The sequence below is a fragment of the Manduca sexta genome, chromosome 28 (genome assembly GCF_014839805.1).
Source record: "Manduca sexta isolate Smith_Timp_Sample1 chromosome 28, JHU_Msex_v1.0, whole genome shotgun sequence".
NCBI lineage: Eukaryota > Metazoa > Arthropoda > Insecta > Lepidoptera > Sphingidae > Manduca > Manduca sexta.
Window position 1 is genome coordinate 12,823,513 of NC_051142.1, and position 23,469 is coordinate 12,846,981.

General features: G+C 40.5%; 2 protein-coding genes and 1 long non-coding RNA gene across 3 annotated transcripts; all 3 read right to left on the reverse strand.

The window, feature by feature from the left end:
* Nucleotides 1-1,923: 1,923 nt before the first annotated feature.
* Nucleotides 1,924-21,323, reverse strand: LOC115448797 (aspartate aminotransferase, cytoplasmic). The gene is made up of 9 exons (XM_037444354.1): nt 21,052-21,323; nt 20,195-20,302; nt 13,868-13,941; nt 13,326-13,434; nt 10,729-10,946; nt 10,327-10,477; nt 9,693-9,858; nt 4,337-4,408; nt 1,924-3,844 (listed from the first exon to the last, which is right to left on the reverse strand). Exons 1-9 carry the CDS (start codon nt 21,161-21,163, stop codon nt 3,625-3,627), a joined length of 1,230 nt encoding a protein of 409 aa, XP_037300251.1. The 5' UTR covers nt 21,164-21,323; the 3' UTR covers nt 1,924-3,624.
* Nucleotides 17,339-18,385, reverse strand: LOC119190924. The gene is made up of 3 exons (XR_005113275.1): nt 18,082-18,385; nt 17,750-17,906; nt 17,339-17,461 (listed from the first exon to the last, which is right to left on the reverse strand). It is a non-coding gene; the product is annotated as an uncharacterized LOC119190924 (long non-coding RNA).
* Nucleotides 21,324-21,921: 598 nt separating the features above from the next.
* Nucleotides 21,922-22,451, reverse strand: LOC119191053. The gene has a single exon (XM_037444845.1). The coding sequence runs from the start codon at nt 22,235-22,237 to the stop codon at nt 21,965-21,967; it is 273 nt and encodes a 90-aa protein (XP_037300742.1). The 5' UTR covers nt 22,238-22,451; the 3' UTR covers nt 21,922-21,964.
* Between the last annotated feature and the right edge of the window lie 1,018 nt (nt 22,452-23,469).

Sequence of the window (23,469 nt, forward strand, 5' to 3'; positions counted from 1 at the left end):
CATGGCTTTATCACTAAGAGATCCACCAATACGAACCTAACTCAGTATATTGATGATGTAACGTCAGCAGTCGACAAGGGTAGCCAAGTTGATGCTGTCTACACAGACTTTACAAAGGCATTTGACAAGGTCAATCATCGTATTTTGATTAAAAAACTTGCGAATTTTGGAATTTCGGGTTCCATATTGGAATGGTGTAGATCCTACTTGCATGACAGGCGATCTAACGTTGTTGTCAATGGCCACACATCTACTCTTTTTGTATTATATTCCGGAGTACCTCAAGGCTCCAATCTAGGTCCTTTATTTTTCAATGTTTTTATAAACGATATCACCTTCGTTCTGAAAAACACGAATTGTTACTTATTTGCAGATGACCTCAAGATAACACGTAACATTCAAAATACACTTGATACAAAACGATTTGGATTGCCTGTCATCTTGGTGTAGGTCTAATCGGATGTATTTAAATCCAGTTAAATGTTTCCATGTAAAGTTCACCCTTAAAAAGAATATAATCAATACTCTATATACAATTTCTAACGAACCGATCAAAGAGGTAACAGTAATCAATGATCTAGGCATAACTGTTGACGGTAAGCTGAAATTCACAGCTCACATTGATAGAATTCTTAGTTCTGCAAATAAATCACTTGGATTTATCCTTAGGAATGGCAAAGAATTTAAGAATTTCTCTACAACATTGATGCTGTACAATAGCTATGTTAGAAGTAAATTGGACTACTGTAGTGCTGTTTGGTCACAATCATATAAAGTTCACATAAATAGAATTTTCTCTATCATATGTCTTATCGTTTTAAAGTACCCGCGCATATAAAGTCATACAGTGATAAACTTCAGTTTTTTAAATTACAATCTCTTAGTAAGAGAAGGGATCTTTTAAATTTAGTTTTCCTCCACAAAGTTATGAATGGTGTAATTGACACACCGTCTTTACTTAACAAATTCTTATTGAATGTACCTTATAGACCACCACGTAAACCAGGACCCCTGTTTCATGTTCGGTTCAATAGAACAAATACAGGCAGGCAAGCACCTGTCCCTCGCCTGTCGTGTCTGTACAATCACTCGGCCACTATCTACGATATTGATGTATTTTGTGATACGATTCCAAAACTTAAACTGAAAATATTAAGTAATGCTGAACCTTAACTTTATTTTTGTTTATTTTTATAAAGTAGAATGTAAGTTGATTCTGTTGCTGTTAACTTTTTTTTTCAAATTTTATATATATATTTTTCTTTTTTTTTGCACAATATTATATGTATATCTCGCATGTTGAGCCCATCTGTTATTAGAGATGCAATGGATATGTAACCATAATATGTACATGTAAATAATGATTATTTTAATATTGTTATCTCTGTTGATGGTCCTAAATAAATAAAATAAAATAAAATAAAAAACATTATAGTAGTATTTTCTATCGCCAGTTCTGATAGGACGTTTATCATTCGACAAAACAGTACAAGACAAATAGCAGAATACAATAGTGTTGATATTAATGGTGTATATTAAATATAAATATAATGTATAAAAAGACAATACAAATATAGGCCAATAAAGGCGATAGTCGTAAGTGAAACCACTTGTCCCATAACCAGTAATATCATCACATACCGTGGCTGCCAATACCGCATCGACCTTATAATTTCGACCGAGAATCGCTGGAAAATAAAAAAAATATTTTTAAATATTATTTTTGGGTCTTTCGCAGTACTAAGTCTACGACGTAAAACATAAATTGTGTAGCCCTGCAATGATACACAAATGATGATAGAATTCAAAGAGGATAGGATTTTTAGAAAAATGTAATTGATACCTTTACATTTTTTTGTATATAAATGTTCCCAACTGATTATAAAAAAAAAACTTATATTTAATGAAATAAATAAAAGACAATTTAACAAATGAGATAATGTATTTGCAACATATCTTAAAATAACTAAATAACTATTGAATGTTATGTCGGCTAAAAGCTTTAATACTGCTATGAATAAGCCACATGTAACTGGTCAGTATGAAAATATATGATCCAATAATGGTCATTTAAGAAACAAAAAGGCAGTGCATGACTATTCAAATTAATTCAAGACATCATAATTCCAAAATTATTTATAATACAATTTCATGTTTATTCACAGCCACAAAAATTGTGATTTTTAAATAAAGAACGTATATATTTCTTTTTAAATCTAATATTGCTTTTTAGATTTTTAGTTCTCACTATATTCTTTATGAGTACATGAAAACCTCGGCCACGTTAACTATTAATAAGTAAGTGGGTAGATAGAAATATCTTGACTGTCCATTATTTATGTTGTATATAAACTATTTAAGAAACTTAACATATTATCTACACATTTTTGAAATATGAATTATTTTTTCATAAGGGTATATTTATGCTATATTTTTTTAAGAAATTATGTGGCCGAGAACTTGAGCGTAAATCTATGTGTAAAAATAAAGGCATCAGTAAATCTAAATTAACTATAAAGGCATTAAAATACAGCGGCACCAATTCTAACATCTACCTCTTAACCATTTCACTGTTTATTTTTTATAAGAAGTTGTTTTAGTAATCTGTTTTGTCATAAAAGAATATAGAATTGGTGCCTATAACTAAATTAGTATAGCTGTGTTCATGATTCGATAGATATCTAGTTTTATAAAAACAGTATATTTGTGCAGTAGATGTTCGTTAGAAGCGACATTTCGATTAATTACCATTATTTAATAGATCCTAATATCTAAGTCGTGTATTGAATATAATAGCCTCAAAAATATCGATAAATTTATTTTATTTCCTAAACTAGGAAATAAGATTTGCAGCCTCATAAAATTTGTTTATTTGAAGATATATCTAATACAATACGCAGGTCTCAGGGACGCAAACCAATACATTGGTCTGTTCAGGTCCACACTACTTTTGACTCTACAGTTCACAGCGCTCTCCTCACCACCGGAAACAAAAACAGGTAGAGAAAACTCGTTTGAGAAAAAGTGATGCAGAAGGAGACCCGACCCTCAATATTTGGGATACGACGCAAGAACACGATCTTTCGTTGATACTATATACGATTAAATTATTATATCGATAAACATATTCATAACCAATACACGTGATAATCGATTATAATACGATGTAATCGAATCGAAACAACGCTTAAAACGAATTTCTTCGAGCCTATGGTAAAGTTCCAAACATACTTCACATATAATTAATAAAATAATTACTTGGTGAAAAACATACATTTTTAAAATGTCTGCAGTTTTAAGGTAAAGGTCACAGGTTATCGGTGAAATTATTACCAAGATCGCAATCAAGCTTGCAAAATTCTTACAAAGTTTCATGAAAAACATTAATAATTCGACGGTTATGGCGACATTTTTTTGCGACACTTAAGTTTCATACATATTTAAAATCAGCTCTTTTTTCTGTTTTTTTTTTTTATTTTTTTTTTAAATACATAGTTAAATCGAAAAAATAATATCGCTTAAGTCAATTAGCCTTTCATCGAATTATTATTTTGTAATTTCCCATCCTGAATCCCATCGACACCCGACATTACACCATCAACGCAGACAATAATAATAAGATATTTACTCTTCCTCGGGGAACTTGGTGACGGCGTCGTGTATGGCGCGCGCGACGTACTCCACGTTGCCGGGGTTGAGGCCGCAGATGTTGATGCGGCCCGACTTGAGCAGGTAGATGTGGTACTCCTTGATGAGGTGCTCCGTCTGGCGCGGCGTGAGGCCCGTGTACGAGAACAGACCGATCTGTTTCACTATGTGGTCCCAGTTGCCGGGCGTGCCCAGTCTGTTCATAAAAAACATCTAGTTATGAATCTTGATCAATTGTAGCTAAGAACCATATCTATCACATCAGCTTTCAAATAAAAATATGTAAATGCATCACAATTGGTTCATTCGTCTGAAAGAAACGACGCCACAGTACCAATCGATAAACTGCGTCAGGGGTTATGCATTTAAGCTAAATATTATAAAAGCTAAGCCTCTCACGATATTTTATTATGCAGTTACTTTTTTCTTTCATCTATTTTTGCCGTCAACTGGCAGTGTGAAAGCACTGTAGTGTATCGTTTTAAGAGATATTATAGCTTGGCATTACAACTTAACATCCCACGACAACAAACGATTACGAGTATAGTGCTGTTATACAATTTTGTGACCTAAGATCTGAGGTTTGGATTTTCTAGACGACCTGCTGATCTCATTTAGTGGCGTACAGAGACAAGGTTATGATATACATTTGGTTGTCGACATTGATTTATATTAAACCGGTACTCACTTGACAAGCTCCGATCTTAGAGCTTCCCTCATCCCCATCACTCGGGAGGACATGAGCTTGATGTGGTCCCTCCTATAAATTGGAAATATGAAAAGTCAATATTTGTATCAAATTTGCTTGAAGCTAGACTTGTGAAGTATCAAGAATCAAGTAGTCACCTGCCTGTTTAGGTGATAAGTACTAAATCCCACAATAAAAACTCCGTTATGATTTTAAGAGCTATGACGTTTACAATAGCGTTGAATTCTTGATTCTCCAAATGGTTATAACACATATATATAATAGTAATAACACTTTGAACTTAGTGAGTGCTTATTAATGTGTGTTCGATATGGTTTGGTTCGTCTCCGATAACATTATAGGGAACATATATTATATACAAGGTGAGAAGTGGGTGTGCCAATTGCGCCTTTACATACATCTTGGTGAATAAAATTCGTGTAATATTGTAAAGTACAGTTCACGCGCAATCCCCGAGTAATCTTATAGAAAGTTGATTTAATAATTTTATGCAGTTATTTTGTCGATATGACGTTGGTGTAGAACAATTTAGGCACCAAAAGTGTCAAATACATTTATTCCATCATTAACATAATATGGATTACAAAATACCTGGGCTGTTACACACTGATAACAACCTGAACAACGGTAGGCAGTCGAACGTAACCGAGAAATCATTACTTTCACCTTCCATAAGATATCTCGGAGCTTGCATGCAGAGCAGTGCCGGATTTATATTTTTTATGAGTGTAGGTCACTTTATTTCTGCCGCCCTATATAGGTAAGTTTATGTTTGTAGGTATGTAGGTATCTAACTTAATCATTTTCCATTCGTTTGCATTATGGAAAGGACTAAAGTTAAATAAACGAATGATTAATTAAATATAGCGTCCTCTAAATCTGCCGTCGTCGGCCTATTTACAAGTCCAGGTCTGGTGCGGAGTGTGAGTACTGACCACTCGTCGAAGAGCTGTTTGTCGGCGAGCACGGCGGCGACGAGGCGCGCGCCGTGCGCGGGCGGGTTGGAGTACATGCCGCGCACGATCCACGTCAGCTGCGAGCGCACCGCCGCCGCGTGCCGCGCGTCCGACATCACCACCGCCAAGTTACCCACGCGCTCGTCTGTACACAGTGATACAGTGTGTTGTGTACTGACCACTCGTCGAAGAGCTGTTTGTCGGCGAGCACGGCGGCGACGAGGCGCGCGCCGTGCGCGGGCGGGTTGGAGTACATGCCGCGCACGATCCACGTCAGCTGCGAGCGCACCGCCGCCGCGTGCCGCGCGTCCGACATCACCACCGCCAAGTTACCCACGCGCTCGTCTGTACACAGTGATACAGTGTGTTGTGTACTGACCACTCGTCGAAGAGCTGTTTGTCGGCGAGCACGGCGGCGACGAGGCGCGCGCCGTGCGCGGGCGGGTTGGAGTACATGCCGCGCACGATCCACGTCAGCTGCGAGCGCACCGCCGCCGCGTGCCGCGCGTCCGACATCACCACCGCCAAGTTACCCACGCGCTCGTCTGTACACAGTGATACAGTGTGTTGTGTACTGACCACTCGTCGAAGAGCTGTTTGTCGGCGAGCACGGCGGCGACGAGGCGCGCGCCGTGCGCGGGCGGGTTGGAGTACATGCCGCGCACGATCCACGTCAGCTGCGAGCGCACCGCCGCCGCGTGCCGCGCGTCCGACATCACCACCGCCAAGTTACCCACGCGCTCGTCTGTACACAGTGATACAGTGTGTTGTGTACTGACCACTCGTCGAAGAGCTGTTTGTCGGCGAGCACGGCGGCGACGAGGCGCGCGCCGTGCGCGGGCGGGTTGGAGTACATGCCGCGCACGATCCACGTCAGCTGCGAGCGCACCGCCGCCGCGTGCCGCGCGTCCGACATCACCACCGCCAAGTTACCCACGCGCTCGTCTGTACACAGTGATACAGTGTGTTGTGTACTGACCACTCGTCGAAGAGCTGTTTGTCGGCGAGCACGGCGGCGACGAGGCGCGCGCCGTGCGCGGGCGGGTTGGAGTACATGCCGCGCACGATCCACGTCAGCTGCGAGCGCACCGCCGCCGCGTGCCGCGCGTCCGACATCACCACCGCCAAGTTACCCACGCGCTCGTCTGTACACAGTGATACAGTGTGTTGTGTACTGACCACTCGTCGAAGAGCTGTTTGTCGGCGAGCACGGCGGCGACGAGGCGCGCGCCGTGCGCGGGCGGGTTGGAGTACATGCCGCGCACGATCCACGTCAGCTGCGAGCGCACCGCCGCCGCGTGCCGCGCGTCCGACATCACCACCGCCAAGTTACCCACGCGCTCGTCTGTACACAGTGATACAGTGTGTTGTGTACTGACCACTCGTCGAAGAGCTGTTTGTCGGCGAGCACGGCGGCGACGAGGCGCGCGCCGTGCGCGGGCGGGTTGGAGTACATGCCGCGCACGATCCACGTCAGCTGCGAGCGCACCGCCGCCGCGTGCCGCGCGTCCGACATCACCACCGCCAAGTTACCCACGCGCTCGTCTGTACACAGTGATACAGTGTGTTGTGTACTGACCACTCGTCGAAGAGCTGTTTGTCGGCGAGCACGGCGGCGACGAGGCGCGCGCCGTGCGCGGGCGGGTTGGAGTACATGCCGCGCACGATCCACGTCAGCTGCGAGCGCACCGCCGCCGCGTGCCGCGCGTCCGACATCACCACCGCCAAGTTACCCACGCGCTCGTCTGTACACAGTGATACAGTGTGTTGTGTACTGACCACTCGTCGAAGAGCTGTTTGTCGGCGAGCACGGCGGCGACGAGGCGCGCGCCGTGCGCGGGCGGGTTGGAGTACATGCCGCGCACGATCCACGTCAGCTGCGAGCGCACCGCCGCCGCGTGCCGCGCGTCCGACATCACCACCGCCAAGTTACCCACGCGCTCGTCTGTACACAGTGATACAGTGTGTTGTGTACTGACCACTCGTCGAAGAGCTGTTTGTCGGCGAGCACGGCGGCGACGAGGCGCGCGCCGTGCGCGGGCGGGTTGGAGTACATGCCGCGCACGATCCACGTCAGCTGCGAGCGCACCGCCGCCGCGTGCCGCGCGTCCGACATCACCACCGCCAAGTTACCCACGCGCTCGTCTGTACACAGTGATACAGTGTGTTGTGTACTGACCACTCGTCGAAGAGCTGTTTGTCGGCGAGCACGGCGGCGACGAGGCGCGCGCCGTGCGCGGGCGGGTTGGAGTACATGCCGCGCACGATCCACGTCAGCTGCGAGCGCACCGCCGCCGCGTGCCGCGCGTCCGACATCACCACCGCCAAGTTACCCACGCGCTCGTCTGTACACAGTGATACAGTGTGTTGTGTACTGACCACTCGTCGAAGAGCTGTTTGTCGGCGAGCACGGCGGCGACGAGGCGCGCGCCGTGCGCGGGCGGGTTGGAGTACATGCCGCGCACGATCCACGTCAGCTGCGAGCGCACCGCCGCCGCGTGCCGCGCGTCCGACATCACCACCGCCAAGTTACCCACGCGCTCGTCTGTACACAGTGATACAGTGTGTTGTGTACTGACCACTCGTCGAAGAGCTGTTTGTCGGCGAGCACGGCGGCGACGAGGCGCGCGCCGTGCGCGGGCGGGTTGGAGTACATGCCGCGCACGATCCACGTCAGCTGCGAGCGCACCGCCGCCGCGTGCCGCGCGTCCGACATCACCACCGCCAAGTTACCCACGCGCTCGTCTGTACACAGTGATACAGTGTGTTGTGTACTGACCACTCGTCGAAGAGCTGTTTGTCGGCGAGCACGGCGGCGACGAGGCGCGCGCCGTGCGCGGGCGGGTTGGAGTACATGCCGCGCACGATCCACGTCAGCTGCGAGCGCACCGCCGCCGCGTGCCGCGCGTCCGACATCACCACCGCCAAGTTACCCACGCGCTCGTCTGTACACAGTGATACAGTGTGTTGTGTACTGACCACTCGTCGAAGAGCTGTTTGTCGGCGAGCACGGCGGCGACGAGGCGCGCGCCGTGCGCGGGCGGGTTGGAGTACATGCCGCGCACGATCCACGTCAGCTGCGAGCGCACCGCCGCCGCGTGCCGCGCGTCCGACATCACCACCGCCAAGTTACCCACGCGCTCGTCTGTACACAGTGATACAGTGTGTTGTGTACTGACCACTCGTCGAAGAGCTGTTTGTCGGCGAGCACGGCGGCGACGAGGCGCGCGCCGTGCGCGGGCGGGTTGGAGTACATGCCGCGCACGATCCACGTCAGCTGCGAGCGCACCGCCGCCGCGTGCCGCGCGTCCGACATCACCACCGCCAAGTTACCCACGCGCTCGTCTGTACACAGTGATACAGTGTGTTGTGTACTGACCACTCGTCGAAGAGCTGTTTGTCGGCGAGCACGGCGGCGACGAGGCGCGCGCCGTGCGCGGGCGGGTTGGAGTACATGCCGCGCACGATCCACGTCAGCTGCGAGCGCACCGCCGCCGCGTGCCGCGCGTCCGACATCACCACCGCCAAGTTACCCACGCGCTCGTCTGTACACAGTGATACAGTGTGTTGTGTACTGACCACTCGTCGAAGAGCTGTTTGTCGGCGAGCACGGCGGCGACGAGGCGCGCGCCGTGCGCGGGCGGGTTGGAGTACATGCCGCGCACGATCCACGTCAGCTGCGAGCGCACCGCCGCCGCGTGCCGCGCGTCCGACATCACCACCGCCAAGTTACCCACGCGCTCGTCTGTACACAGTGATACAGTGTGTTGTGTACTGACCACTCGTCGAAGAGCTGTTTGTCGGCGAGCACGGCGGCGACGAGGCGCGCGCCGTGCGCGGGCGGGTTGGAGTACATGCCGCGCACGATCCACGTCAGCTGCGAGCGCACCGCCGCCGCGTGCCGCGCGTCCGACATCACCACCGCCAAGTTACCCACGCGCTCGTCTGTACACAGTGATACAGTGTGTTGTGTACTGACCACTCGTCGAAGAGCTGTTTGTCGGCGAGCACGGCGGCGACGAGGCGCGCGCCGTGCGCGGGCGGGTTGGAGTACATGCCGCGCACGATCCACGTCAGCTGCGAGCGCACCGCCGCCGCGTGCCGCGCGTCCGACATCACCACCGCCAAGTTACCCACGCGCTCGTCTGTACACAGTGATACAGTGTGTTGTGTACTGACCACTCGTCGAAGAGCTGTTTGTCGGCGAGCACGGCGGCGACGAGGCGCGCGCCGTGCGCGGGCGGGTTGGAGTACATGCCGCGCACGATCCACGTCAGCTGCGAGCGCACCGCCGCCGCGTGCCGCGCGTCCGACATCACCACCGCCAAGTTACCCACGCGCTCGTCTGTACACAGTGATACAGTGTGTTGTGTACTGACCACTCGTCGAAGAGCTGTTTGTCGGCGAGCACGGCGGCGACGAGGCGCGCGCCGTGCGCGGGCGGGTTGGAGTACATGCCGCGCACGATCCACGTCAGCTGCGAGCGCACCGCCGCCGCGTGCCGCGCGTCCGACATCACCACCGCCAAGTTACCCACGCGCTCGTCTGTACACAGTGATACTCATATGTATACCTACGGTCCGTGTAAATGGTACACGTTTTTGAATACCTTTTTATTGCGTTTTATTATGCATTTTAACCGACTTCAAAAAAGGAGGAGGTTCTCAATTCACAAGTTACCCACGCGCTCGTACAGACACAGTGATACTCATATCTATATCTGGGGTTTATCTAAGTAGTACACGTTTTTGAATACCTTTTTATTGCGTTTTATTGTGCATTTTAACCGACTTCAGAAAATGAGGAGATTCTCAATTTGAATTTTTTGTTCTAAAAAATATACTTCTGAGGTGGTCCTACAGTCACCAAGTCAGGATCTGATGATTGGAACCTGGACAAATCGACGGCAACCCTCAAATTTCATAGAACCACACATCGCTTTTTGCAAATTTTTTGTAGTAATTTCAATATTAGTGATGGCTACCATGTCCTGCAGTTTAAAATATAACTCACTGTAAAGTCCAAAGTTCTTGGCGTAAGACTGCGCGCAGACGAGCTCGAAGCCGCGCTTCACGAAGTAGCGCACGGCCCACGCGTCGCGGTCCAGGTCTCCCGACGCGAAGCCCTGGTACGCGCTGTCGAAGAACGGGAACAACTTGCGCTCCTACATGGCGAGAAGAGGGACAATGGATTTAAAATATATAAAATATAAATGACATTCGCCAATGATTACTGTCTGTTATACTTCATATCTATAACGACCAACCCTTTGAAGCCGCTCTTCTATTGGACACAGTAGTTCTTTTTGGTATCTCTTTTGAGGATACATAACTATTTTTAGGAAAGAACCTGAAGAGAATATTATCTTTCAAAAATTATAACCAAGACCCGGGCAGATATGTCACGTCAACTTACCTCCATGACGTCGGCGATCTTCTCCCATTGCTCCTGGGAGGGGTCGATGCCAGTGGGGTTGTGCGCGCATGCGTGCAGGATAATGACAGAGTTCTCCGGCGCGTTCTTCAGGTCTTCAATGAAGCCGTCGAAGTCGATCGCGCGCGTCTTCGGATTCCAGTAGCGGTAGGTACGCGGTTGGGTGAAACCGGAGTTCACGAACACCAAGTGGTGGTTCTCTATTGAAAGAATCAAGTATTAATATTATATCAGCTAGTAAGTCAAAACCCGCCATCTTCCTTCTTAATTAAGTTTAAACTAGGAACCGGTGATGTTTTTGACAGCTATTTAAGCAATTCTTAATTACCTCTTAACGCTAAAAAGTGTATTCAAGTGGATTGAGGAAAAAGATCTGCTAATAAATTCTAAAAGGCTATGGTCATGACTTATCTTAAAAAACTAAGCGGGTTTTACGAGAACTTACCTAATATTAGACTTTTACTCGGTATCGTAAGTTCTTACATAGGTCTTTGCGTGTAAGTGAAGTATGAACAGTTATAATTTTTTTCGAAATTGTCTACAACTGTAATATTTGTTAAACTAGCAAGTTAATGGATGAGTATTCCCGATATTGGCAAACTTTAGCCGCCTGCCGCTAAGTTGCAATGTAAAACACTATTGTTTACTGTTTACAATATTAAACAACATTCGATTTGGCATATGGGCGGGCTCTCGATGCCAAAATTTCTAAGATTGGCGGCATAATACTTAAGTAACTATTGACGGCTGCCGCTTATCAACAACGGGCCACTTGCTGATAAATAATATTGAATGGATAAATTCATAGCACAGGAAAGAGTTTCATATTGGTCTTACGAAATATTTATTATGTCACGGCATTATGAACCTTAAGTATTTTTAATATTATACGCTAATAAACGAAACAAAATCTGGGACTTAAATTATGTCATTTTATCTATAAGTATTCCTTGGTTATCATTAATCAATATTGCAGTACAGTTAACAACCAAATATATTTATCTTTCGCAAAAATGAACACGTGGCTGTCACAAAATAATTACTTTAAGGTCTATATTTCATTAACTGTAGAATCTGGGAAACAATTTGTTTACAGTACGTCGTCTAATTGCGTCACGCGATGCTTCCAATAACCCACGACCCGTCAACATACTCGACAACTGTTGTTGTTATTACGTAAACTTGCATATCGCTTGATGTAATTGAAAATCGGCCAACAAGTAATTGATAGAGAGTGGTATTTGAGCCAATGTTTGCATTATTTGGGCTAATCAATATCAGCTATGTACGTAAAGAACACAAGGTCGCTATTGCTTTGCCCAAAAGACGCAAATATTTTAACAAATATGCTAAGTGTAGTGCCACCATAACAGAATATCGACCTGGGGTTATAGTTCGCGGATTATTTCCGGAGGACAAAACTACCCTCTTTCTCTCCTTGTGTTCGATAAAGGATCCCAGTTTCTTTTAGAATCATCATCACAGTTCTTGATCAATGCTGATCAATTTAGGTATATGATGGATCAACGTTCTCATTTGCCGGCCCACACTATGAAAAAAATATTACTATTGTTTATGACCACACCTAAATTGCCACAAAGTTAGAGATGCGGATATTAAGTAGTAGGTACAGCATGGAATCAATGTGTGTGTTTTTTTTTATTGCACTTGAATGACAAGATGACCTTGCCACTCGCCTGATGGTAAGTGATACGATCGCCCATAAACAGTAGCAACACCATAACATTAAACAGTTTGTCATTAGCAAGCAATAATTTCACTTGTCTATCCGTTCGGCTACGCAACATAAATTAATTAATGCTAATTAGAAGAAGATGTAGCTGGCTTTGTTATATAAAAGCAAATACTTTTTTATTTACGAACACAAATTGGTTTCTTCTGGTTATGGTTTTTGCGACTTCATGCTGATAAATATACGGTTATCATATTTTCCTTGACAACTTTATCACGCTCGGACCATAAACATATTTTTATAGTATAACCGCCATGCGCGCAACTTATGTTCCCTTATTTTTAAATGATGTAGAACATCCATAATCACTGAAAACCAGGGCAAACGCCAGGAAAAGCGAAATTATGGAAAGAACTAAATGGAATATATATTTTGGCATTCTTAATTATTTAATTAAGATCTGATTTATCGTCGCTTGGACATCGAATAATTATCTACGAAATTGTTATAGTGGCCTGTAAGGTAATGTGAACTTCATTATTTCTCATTCCAACATTAAAGCTAACGGTAATAATTATAACCAATAACTACCCGATACAAGTAATTTCTAAATTTGAGATTATTCTTTTTTATCGATAGATAATTTATCTTATATTTACGGCCGGTTTCTACATTGATAATAACATTCAAAATTACTGTTAGATACTTCAAAATTATGACAATTTTTTTCTGGCAAGTATTATAAATTTTAGTTTAACGACGTTTATCTTTTGATAATTCTTATGGCATTGATTTAGCTGTTACCTTTAATTTTAGTGATGAAGACATAAGCTGTGGCCTTTGTTATCTCTGAGCGTTTCTGTCATGAAAGTGATGTAATACTCACCCCACGTGGGATTGGAGTAGTAGAAAGTGGTGTATTTGAGGTGCTTGTTCAACAGCTCGGCGCCGATACGCAGCCCTCCGGTGCCTGACAGCGCTTGTACTCCGAATGTCTATAACAAGAATATTTCGCATTGGTATCGCGTTTTCGATTTCGTGATATATGTTAACATCACACTTTTTTCTATCTCCAGGGTCGATCCATCCATCCTGTCGTTCCCTCAATGCTGAGGATTGTGACCGCAGTAGGCTGAGTCTATAGTCTATAAGCGCCCTCCATCTGGTTCTATCATCGGCGGCGTGAATTGCATCGTGCAGTTTGTGTTGCAAAGGTTTAGTGAGTTGTTCACTCCATTTAGCCGATGGTCTCCCACGAGGGCGCTTAACCTCTACTTTTCCCGTCAATTTTTTTTTCCAGGGTCGATAGGAGTATTAAATTGTTACTTTCTTTTTCAATAATTTTAAATGCCTCTAATATAATTATAAACATAAGTTCTCGATATGATTGTATATGGTAACATTAAAAATGAATTTGTTGCAACTTACGCGTCCGGCGGCGATGGCTGGGCTGTCCTCGCCCAACAACATCGACACAGAGGCATTTGAGAACTGCTCCAGACCTGTGAAAACAATTGTTTCTTACATACCGGCTTTAACATCTCTTTAGCGCCCATTGCTGGGATGAAGAGTAGCCTATAGGACCCAGAGGAAACGTAGCTTGCTTTTAATGAAAAAAATTCAAAATCGGTTGAGTAGTTTTTAAATTTATCCGTTACATTCAAAAATATAAAATGTCATATCTTTTCCTTTTATAATATTAGTTTAGATATACAATATACATAATCTCAAATCCTTTCCCCTTTTCAAATAAGGTCCAATTAATATAACAGTAAAGTTTATTTTCCTCCGTGTATATTTCAGCGAAATCGATTAAGTAGAGCACTACTTAAGGTTAACAAACCTTGACGTGTAGTCTATCTTGATCGATACTTAAATAGAAAAAAGGTTTCTTATGACTAACTGCTTCTTTATTGTCAGACTTTTCGATTCGGGTTAAAATACTACTACTAAAATACTTACTATAATCATATTATATATCATGTCATTACGTTTGTCTGTGTATAATTTATTTATATATTAATTACCAAAGAAATTTTGATAAAAATTAACAGAAAGTTTATTAAGAAATCAAGAACAAACACAGTATCTTAAAGAATAATTTAGTTACGTTATCTGTCGATGCACGGAGATGCCAAATATGTACTTTTTATTTCTTAAATTCTTTGACAGCTTATTAACCCCTAAATATTGTTAAGTTCTAATTATTGTTTACTACTAACAATTTTATTAGTCACCCAAAACTCTTGGTATAAAATGAACGGTACATAGTTTACTTCCAAAATATACTATCCCCTTATAAAATACAAGGTTCTACCTTATTTAATTTATCATGAACATGAATAACTAATTATTTTAAAATATGTACTACTTATACAAGCTATTTCACAGATAAATACTGGTTTGGGTATCGCTATGCTGGGGTATTGTCACACTGAAGAATTGCGAATAAATTCACAGCGCAATGAATCCGCAGCGCACGCGTCACGAGTGTGCAACGTCTTTGATTCGACAACGTCATTTTGTACTGTCTTGTATATCTTGTATTGTAATGATATTGATCAACGCAAGTGAGTGTCATTACAACTCGTGAAATGTAGGTCTTAACATGCGCCTGTAGTAAGAAAATTTTCATTCGTTACAACAATGTTCCCTCCTCGGATTACATTCTATTAATGACTGTCCAAAAGCGTGCCTGCAATGTATTCGCTGCACACCAGCGGCGAGTTCGCTACATATTCGCTGCACCTCCGCTCCGCAACGAAACAGTTCGCAATTCGCCAGCGTGATATGTCCCTAAGCGTAAACACCAATTACTTCATAGATATGTTATCTCGAACAGGAACATACAAACTACATAATACATAACATTTATCGATATCGAATTGTCGCAATAATTATATGGGCTGTAGAATTGGATTATGCATACTTTTTGCGATAAAAAAATATTTCTGTAATATTCCGAATATTGAAGCTCCTTCGGTAACATTAACTATCGGACGGATTCAATTACAAAACTAGGCCAATTAATATTAATGCCAAATTTGTAATAGGTAAAGACCTTGATATTTTTTGCTCGCGTAGTGTAATTAGGTACCCCTCATGCAGTAGCGGATTTGTCAATAAGCTATATAGGCCGCGGCATAGGGCCGGCAGTGGTCTTTGGGGCGTCAGTTTAAAGTAAGGGCGACACCGTTGCAATCGGGAACCTTTTTTGCTGCAGAAAAATAAACATTCGAATGCACAGCACTTATAGGGCGGCACGAACTGAACGGCCTATACTTGAAGAAAATATAAATCTGGCACAGCCCTTATGATGGCATAGGTAATTATAACTTTACCAAAATCCGACTGATTATTCACTATAATAACATAATTATGTATATCAATATACGAAATTTATAGCACTAATTTATTATAATACTTCATGTGTAGATAGGACTCAGTGGTTTAATCACTAGGTACAGTATTCTTAGGCCAGGCGCACTCTTGTATCTCGGCGTGCTAGCGAACTATTACCATTGACAAAAGTTACCTTATGTTATATTACATATATCTAATATTTTGAGAGGTTTTATCTAATAAGGAAACGAAGAGCTAAATTGTTTTATTAAATCAGCTTGTGACAGATATAATCATCGATATACACCCATTCGTCATTGGAATGTTAGCCGGCTAACGAAAGGTATATGTATATGTACTACGTACGGTATAATCTAGTAAAAATGTATTCGATCCTATAGGCCATCAGGTAAAAAAGACTGTGTGAAATGATGCGTACGAATTTTACATTACATTTTAATGACTGCACGACAAACACTATCGCTAATATTGCCGTAAGAAGATAACCATGACGGTTACATAACTACGATCGATGTTATCAAACATCAACACATAAAAAAGGAAAATTACGACGCGTCATGTAATAGAGTTTTCTATACTAGGGAAGAATAATTATAAAGAATATAATACCTAGCTAAGTAGTTTCACATTTAAATACATTTTCCGTAACACCTGAGGCCCTACTTCGAAAAACGAACATCGAAACGTCGTTCCGAAACGAAGAAACGACGAACTTCGGATTTAACCCTACTACCAAATTACTTCGGATCCGTCATCGTTACTTTCGGAACCATAAACAATCGTTCGAATGAAAATATTGTGTCGGATTAGAGATGTATATATTTAAAAACCGTAATTTTTTGCCTATCATGGCATTCTTGTAAAAAAACATATAAATTGGATGTCTAATTAGGTTTTCTGCAATCTATCTATTATTTCATAACTCTAAATGTTTATTAATGACAAAATAATAAATATTTTTACTGATTATGCAATCTACGGTCTTATTGCATTATGTTTTAATCTGTGGAATATTAGAATTTTTGACAATTGATGGACATTGACAAGTTGATTGGCGAAAATCACAACAAATTGTAATTGTAATTTACAAGTAAAATTATTGATTGTATTGGTAAGTTTATTATTAAAATGTTATTTACTCGCTTTAAACAAATTATCTTTTTCATTGTAAAGGCAGTTATTGTGTAATAACAAGTAAATTCCTTGGTTTGATCTATTAAAGAAATCATTAGTTTTGCCCATCGATATACACAATGGTTTTTATGGTAAAATTTATTCAATCTTTCTATGAATTTTATTATTTTTCATCCCAGTAGGAATAAGAACCCATATATTTATGTACCCTGTGTTAGGATGTTTACAATAAATAATTAACATTTTTCTTATGATTCCACCTAACAGTTTCAAGGAGAGTACGACGACGAGTGCACTTAGCGACACAGGCGGACCTCTAATCGGGTCCTTCGCATTGACTGAACTGAAAAGAAGTACTGGAGATAGTTAAAAGAAATGAATAAAAAAAATAAAAAACAAATATAAAAATGATTGTAATAATGTTTTATTTTCCGATAACATATATTTGGTAGTTAATCTTCCATGCGTGATGCAGTGTTGGTTATGGCAGCTCTAGCGAGTTAGTAGTTGTTTAATTATTTGATTCTGAAACAAGAAAACATATTATGTTTAAAGTCTAATAAATTCAAAGTCATAGGCACTTTATACAAAGGATGGCATAAAATTCATAAGTTTTCTAATGGTTATATGGGTGCAGTCAATGCACCCACATACATTCTGCCTGGAATTACATATTTATGAAAAATGAGAAATTATTAATGGCTTGTTTAACCTAAGTAAATAAAGTGTTTAAATTTATTTTAAATTAAAGGCTAATGCTATGTGGATGATACTTAGGAACTTTCTAAGAATGATTAATATTTATTAACTCACTGTACTTTAATAAGAGTCCTTTCTTGTCGGATTTGTGGAAATTTTATAAATTTAGTCAATATATGAGGCTGACTCAGACACTTGCCTGAGGCACTCAGAGACTGTTTGCTGGGCCATGGACCTATCTACACTTAGTTCCACAGCTCCCTAACAACTCCTGGAATAAAAATGTAGCGCCAGTCAAAATATGAAATTAGAAAAATATTATATACATTTTAGTACAATGCATCAAAAAACAAAAACAAGATCATTTAGACGTTAAGAATACTACAAAACTAATACCAGCTAGGTTCTTGAGAAAGGTAGAAAGTAATATTTCTTCTGTGGCTTACCTTAGTGGTAGTATCAATTCCCCGTATATGTTCTTTGGAGGAATTAGTGTACTATACACAACTATATCCTCGCAGATGGTTTCAAAAAGGGGTGGCAAAGTCCTATAAGCTCTTAAAAATTCCATGTTACGAAGGTTTTACGCAGTTAGAGACGCTTCCAACGCCCAGCACTTTCCTATTGCAACAATTCTTCACACAGGAGTTATTGAGCAATTTTCAAACCTCTGGAGTACCAAACGAAAATCAAACGAAAGGCTTAGAGCTTTCGTAAAATTGACGCTAAGATCCGAACGAAGAAACGATGTATTTTATGTCAAATGGGTTTTCATAGTGCGGTCGACGAAAGTAAAATGTCATAAGTGTCAAAATCCGATTACGGATCCGTCGTCGAATCCGTCATCGAATCCGAAACACTTCGTAGTAACAAAATGTACGATCCGTCATCCGAAACTACGGATTTCGTTTTTCGAAGTAGACTCTCTGGTCCATATCGTTAATACAAAAAACTTGCTCAAATCTTTCTTAAAATGTATAATATTTTTGTTAAATTACATTAATAATAGGGCCTAAAAACATTGCGGTAGCTGGAATCTGGTCAATTGCCTAACTCTTGCTAAATGCCGCCTTGAAAATAAAACCAGTACTTAAGCTGCAACACGCCAAATACGGTATTCTACACACCTACCGTTAAAATACATATTTGAAATATTGATTTTGCGTGTACGTTGAACTGGAAGCAGTTATTATATCATCACCATCATCAGCCTTCGATAGATTCTATATGGCCTGCCCACTATCCCAATCTCAATCTTGTATCTGCCTCCGAGAATGAACCAATCAAAATTACTCATTTGTGAGCATGTAAAAAGAACTTGTTCTGATTGGTAAATTTTTGACATAGATCGAAAAAGCGATTGGTATAGTTTATTGAAAATGGCGGTGAGATTTTAATATCTTTATGTTACCAGGTGACCTACTAAATTGTTTAATAGCCTTATGATATAATGATACTCCGATCTTGTAATAATATCTAAGTAAATAACATAAATTAATACTAGATACTAGGTATGTAGGCGAAGTGAAGCCTAACAAACATCGATTGAATCGTTGAACAAATAGGTTTCCTACGATAAACAATAATATACAGCTTTCTACAAACAGTCTTAGAAGATACAACGTATCATAAGTTTAGACGTATATCATTGAAACTATATTCAGAAAAGCAACGAGTATACTCAAAAGTCACAGTTCCTTAAAATTATTTCTGTCTCATGGTGTCCCAGTACCTACCCAGCCTATTCACGCGCATAAAAAAATCGAAGGTGTTTATTATTTTTTACTAAAATCTACAAAACGATAATGGGCGACCACAATACAATTTGATACGCACGTGTTTTGATCTTTTATCGTAATGTTTCAAATTTTGCATCATTATTGTGTCATTTTTTATCAATGTCAGATAACACACAATAGCAACAGGCAATATGATTATATTGTAATCTAAATTTAATCAATTGATTGAAGTCATGACAAACATCTGTCTTGTCTGTTGGTTGATGTTACAGACTACCATGAGCCAGTGGGTTTAGGGTTTAACAAATCTATGGGTCCCATGCATTAATTTTTAAATCTAAAAGTATGTATTTACAAAGAATCCGTGTCAATGAACGCTATAGTTTTGGTAAATATTGAAAAAAAAAGTTCAATTACCAATTTTATTTTTATGTATCATTAATTGAAAAACATTGTTGAATAATGTTTTAAATACTAATCAAAACGATATTCGTTTATTAAAACAGGTTCCCTCTAAATTGTATTTATTTATTTATGACAATAGATGGGGACCAACAAAATGTGAGTTGCATCCCTATAAATAAACATTGGTGACGGATTTCTTGGAAATGAGGCAATTTTTAGAATAGCATAGTTTACTTTTAATAGTTAATTTATAACCCAGATACTCGATATGCTGTCCTGTTAATACACTTAAAATCATGTGTTACAGCATGAATCTATATTATGATATTTTTTATTATTAAAAAGCAATCATAACATAAATGTGTCAAATTTCTTATTTTCGTGATAGTATTAGTTCATATTCATTGTCACTTACCAAGTACTGGCAGGTACTCATGAAGAAGGGTTGGGTCTTCTGACATTTTCTTTTCCATTTTGCGTACAACTGGCAGCACCCATGGTTTGCCATTTTCATCTCTGTATGCTGTCATAAAATATTATTGTACAGATTACATGAATATTATAGAAACATAATATTATAATATTTTGCCCTTTTGTATTAAAATATGAGAATAGTATAAATATAATGAGAATTAGAAGTTTAAAGCATAGGCATTGTTTTTCTCATTATTCATATAATAAAATACTCTGTTAACTTTATTTAAAACTAGTGCCTAGTAATAATCATACTTTCACATACATTGTAAATTTTGTAACATAAACATATAAATTGTTGTTTTTAAAGATCAAACTGAGTGCAGAACAATATGAGCCAAATTTATATAAATAATACAGATGTTTTATAAAAAACTCAATAAGGAACACACATGTTTATGACAATTTTAATATTATTTCATTATTGATATGATTTTGTGGCTATGATTAAAGTCCTTATAAATTCAGAAAACGAAAAATATTTAAATGAAACAGTATTCTCTATCCTTTTTAGGAAACTTTTTATTTACGAGTTGTAAATAAAAGTCGATATTCTTGATAAGAATAAAGAATATTAACTGCATTTAGCGTAACTAGTTAAAGAACGAACATCAACCGAAACATATTTTTTTATCGTATTATAGAAAAAAATACTGGTCGCGTGATCATAAGGATTCGTTAGTAATAGGTCCATAAAAAGCTTGAGATTGAAATAAACAGAGTATAAACAAGTTACATAATATTATAAGATTACATACTTTTCATGGTTTAATTTAAACACTTGCGAATCTTACTTACCGCCGACACCTAAATTGACTTTATTTTGATACGTATCGTCGGTAAAAAGTTTATTTAACAAAAAGACCTCGATTGGAGGACCTTGTTCGACAACTTGGAAACGGGATCCCATTTTTACAAATTTATAATTTGGCGTCCACACACTCTGGAACACTGTCACCGACTGCAGCTAATAAGTAATCCTTGGAATAAATTACAGTAATTTTTTGCCGACAATATTCGTATCGGTCACCCTTTACGGTGACCTTTGTCAATGACGGTAACGTCACCAAACAAATGTCAAAATGACAGCTCCGATCGACCAACGCTCAGAACATTGGCTCAGAACAAGAACAAGCACAACGCCTGACAGCGACTCTGAAATTACGTTTTGTTTTAATATAAAATCTTAAAAAAAATCATCAATTTATATAGCAAAGCACAAACACAAACATTAGAGTAACAAAATATACTGCTTTTTAGCAAACAATTACACTGTCTTATTCTATATAAACAAGGTAGGTACCATATTAAAAGCGCGGGGTTTGACAAAAAAGTTTATACATAATATTTTAGGAATCCTCGGAATCCAGTAACCACGTTTTGTGCCACGTAGTGGTTACAAAGTAACACTACAAAAGCATAATAATTTTATATTATGCTCTTTGCTGCAAATAATTTGTCGGTCGTGGTTTTCCGTAGTATTGTAATGCTCTTGACCGTAGTAGTAGGCAAAAGCCGCACCATATACCACGCTGCATGGTGGTGGAAATTTTGGCTGCATTCAAAATTGCTCTATGATTTTCGTTAGGTACTTTTATATATTTGTCGCAAATCAAATTTCATGGGATGAAGTCGCGACCAAGGCTAGGAACGAATAAAACTATTAATGAAAATAATATTTTTATTGAATAAGTTACGAGAGACCAGAAAATTAACATTTATATTCCGTGTAGGAAGGATTAATAATCTTTGATGCTCTTGGATCACTTGGTCTAACAATAAGATACGTTTGCTTGTATTCCTTATTATCACCATCTTCCTTATAATATTTATAGACACCTGCAATGCCTAGTCCAATTCCTATTAACGCCATACATGAGGACCCCATTATTTCTGGTATTTCCCAACAGCTTCTCTTGAAGAGTCCTATCAACGATTTGGAAAATCTCACTTGATGTCCAATTTCTTTAGGCTCTGGAGTCATATTAAATACCTACGAAATAATTGCGGGAATAGCTGTATAATGTTGATACTTTTCTATTTGTGAAAAATGTAATGTTTATACTTTCCGAAGTATTGTAATGCTTGTAATGCTCTTTGGTTTTACGTATAATTCTTCATGCAAATGGAAAAGAGCAAATGGCATGACAATTAGTGACAATCTATGTCGTAAACTCGGAAATAAGAGAACTCGTAGACAAGACGAACCTCTTTAACAAAATTGTACTAACTACCATCGATACTTACTACTATTTATTTTAATCTATTTTTGTTTTGATTGGTGATTTTCATTCGCGATCTTGAAACGCTTTTTTAATATAATAACTGCGAAACTAACACCTTCTGTCTGTTACGCTTTCACGACTAAACTGATATTGATGTGGTACGGAGTAAACTTGAACCCTGAGAAAAGATACATATTGTTCAATTGCAATTAATTTATTTGAAAAATACATTGCAATTGAATAAAAAAATACCTATAAGTGGCTGTGCCCGCGGCTTCGCCCGCGTGGTTCCTTACCCACGATTTTTTTTACAACCTCGCGACCTCTGCTATAGTATTCGTTATATTTCAGACAATTTACATAAATCGTAATTTACTATTAACCTGAACCATCCTCAAGAATTGCACTATCTTTTAATAAAAACTATATCAAATCGGTTCAGTAGTTTTAGAGAAAAACGATTACATAGATAGACAGCTTTTGGGGACTTTAGATATTGAAAAAGTAGCACTAGTTTTTATATATTTTGCACTAGTAACACTATCAAATAATGTCAGTGTGCTGACACCTGGCTGACACTTGTCAGCTGTATTTTTTAACACATTTTTTCCAGTCAGAAAGGCAATACAATTGTCGAATTTTCGGAATAAAAGCTCACATAGCCATCCCAAATGACTGCCCTAGGTGCTTCGCGAAGGACCATAGGCCAACTGATCCAGCAAGGGTGGAATGAAATCCCTGAGGTTTTAGCCTCAACTGGGCTGGCACTAGTAGGAATCGGCATGGGCATAGCTGGTTGTTACAAATACTATAAAGAAGATGGAGACAACAGGAGGTACAAAATGACCTACGTGATCATGAGACCAGACGATCCTAAAGTGCAACGTATCCGAAAGGATTAAGTATAATAAATAGTTCAGTGTTTTGGCTGTTGTGAATAATTAGTGTATTATGTAATAAAATGCAAACCTGTACAAAATGTGTTTTTATT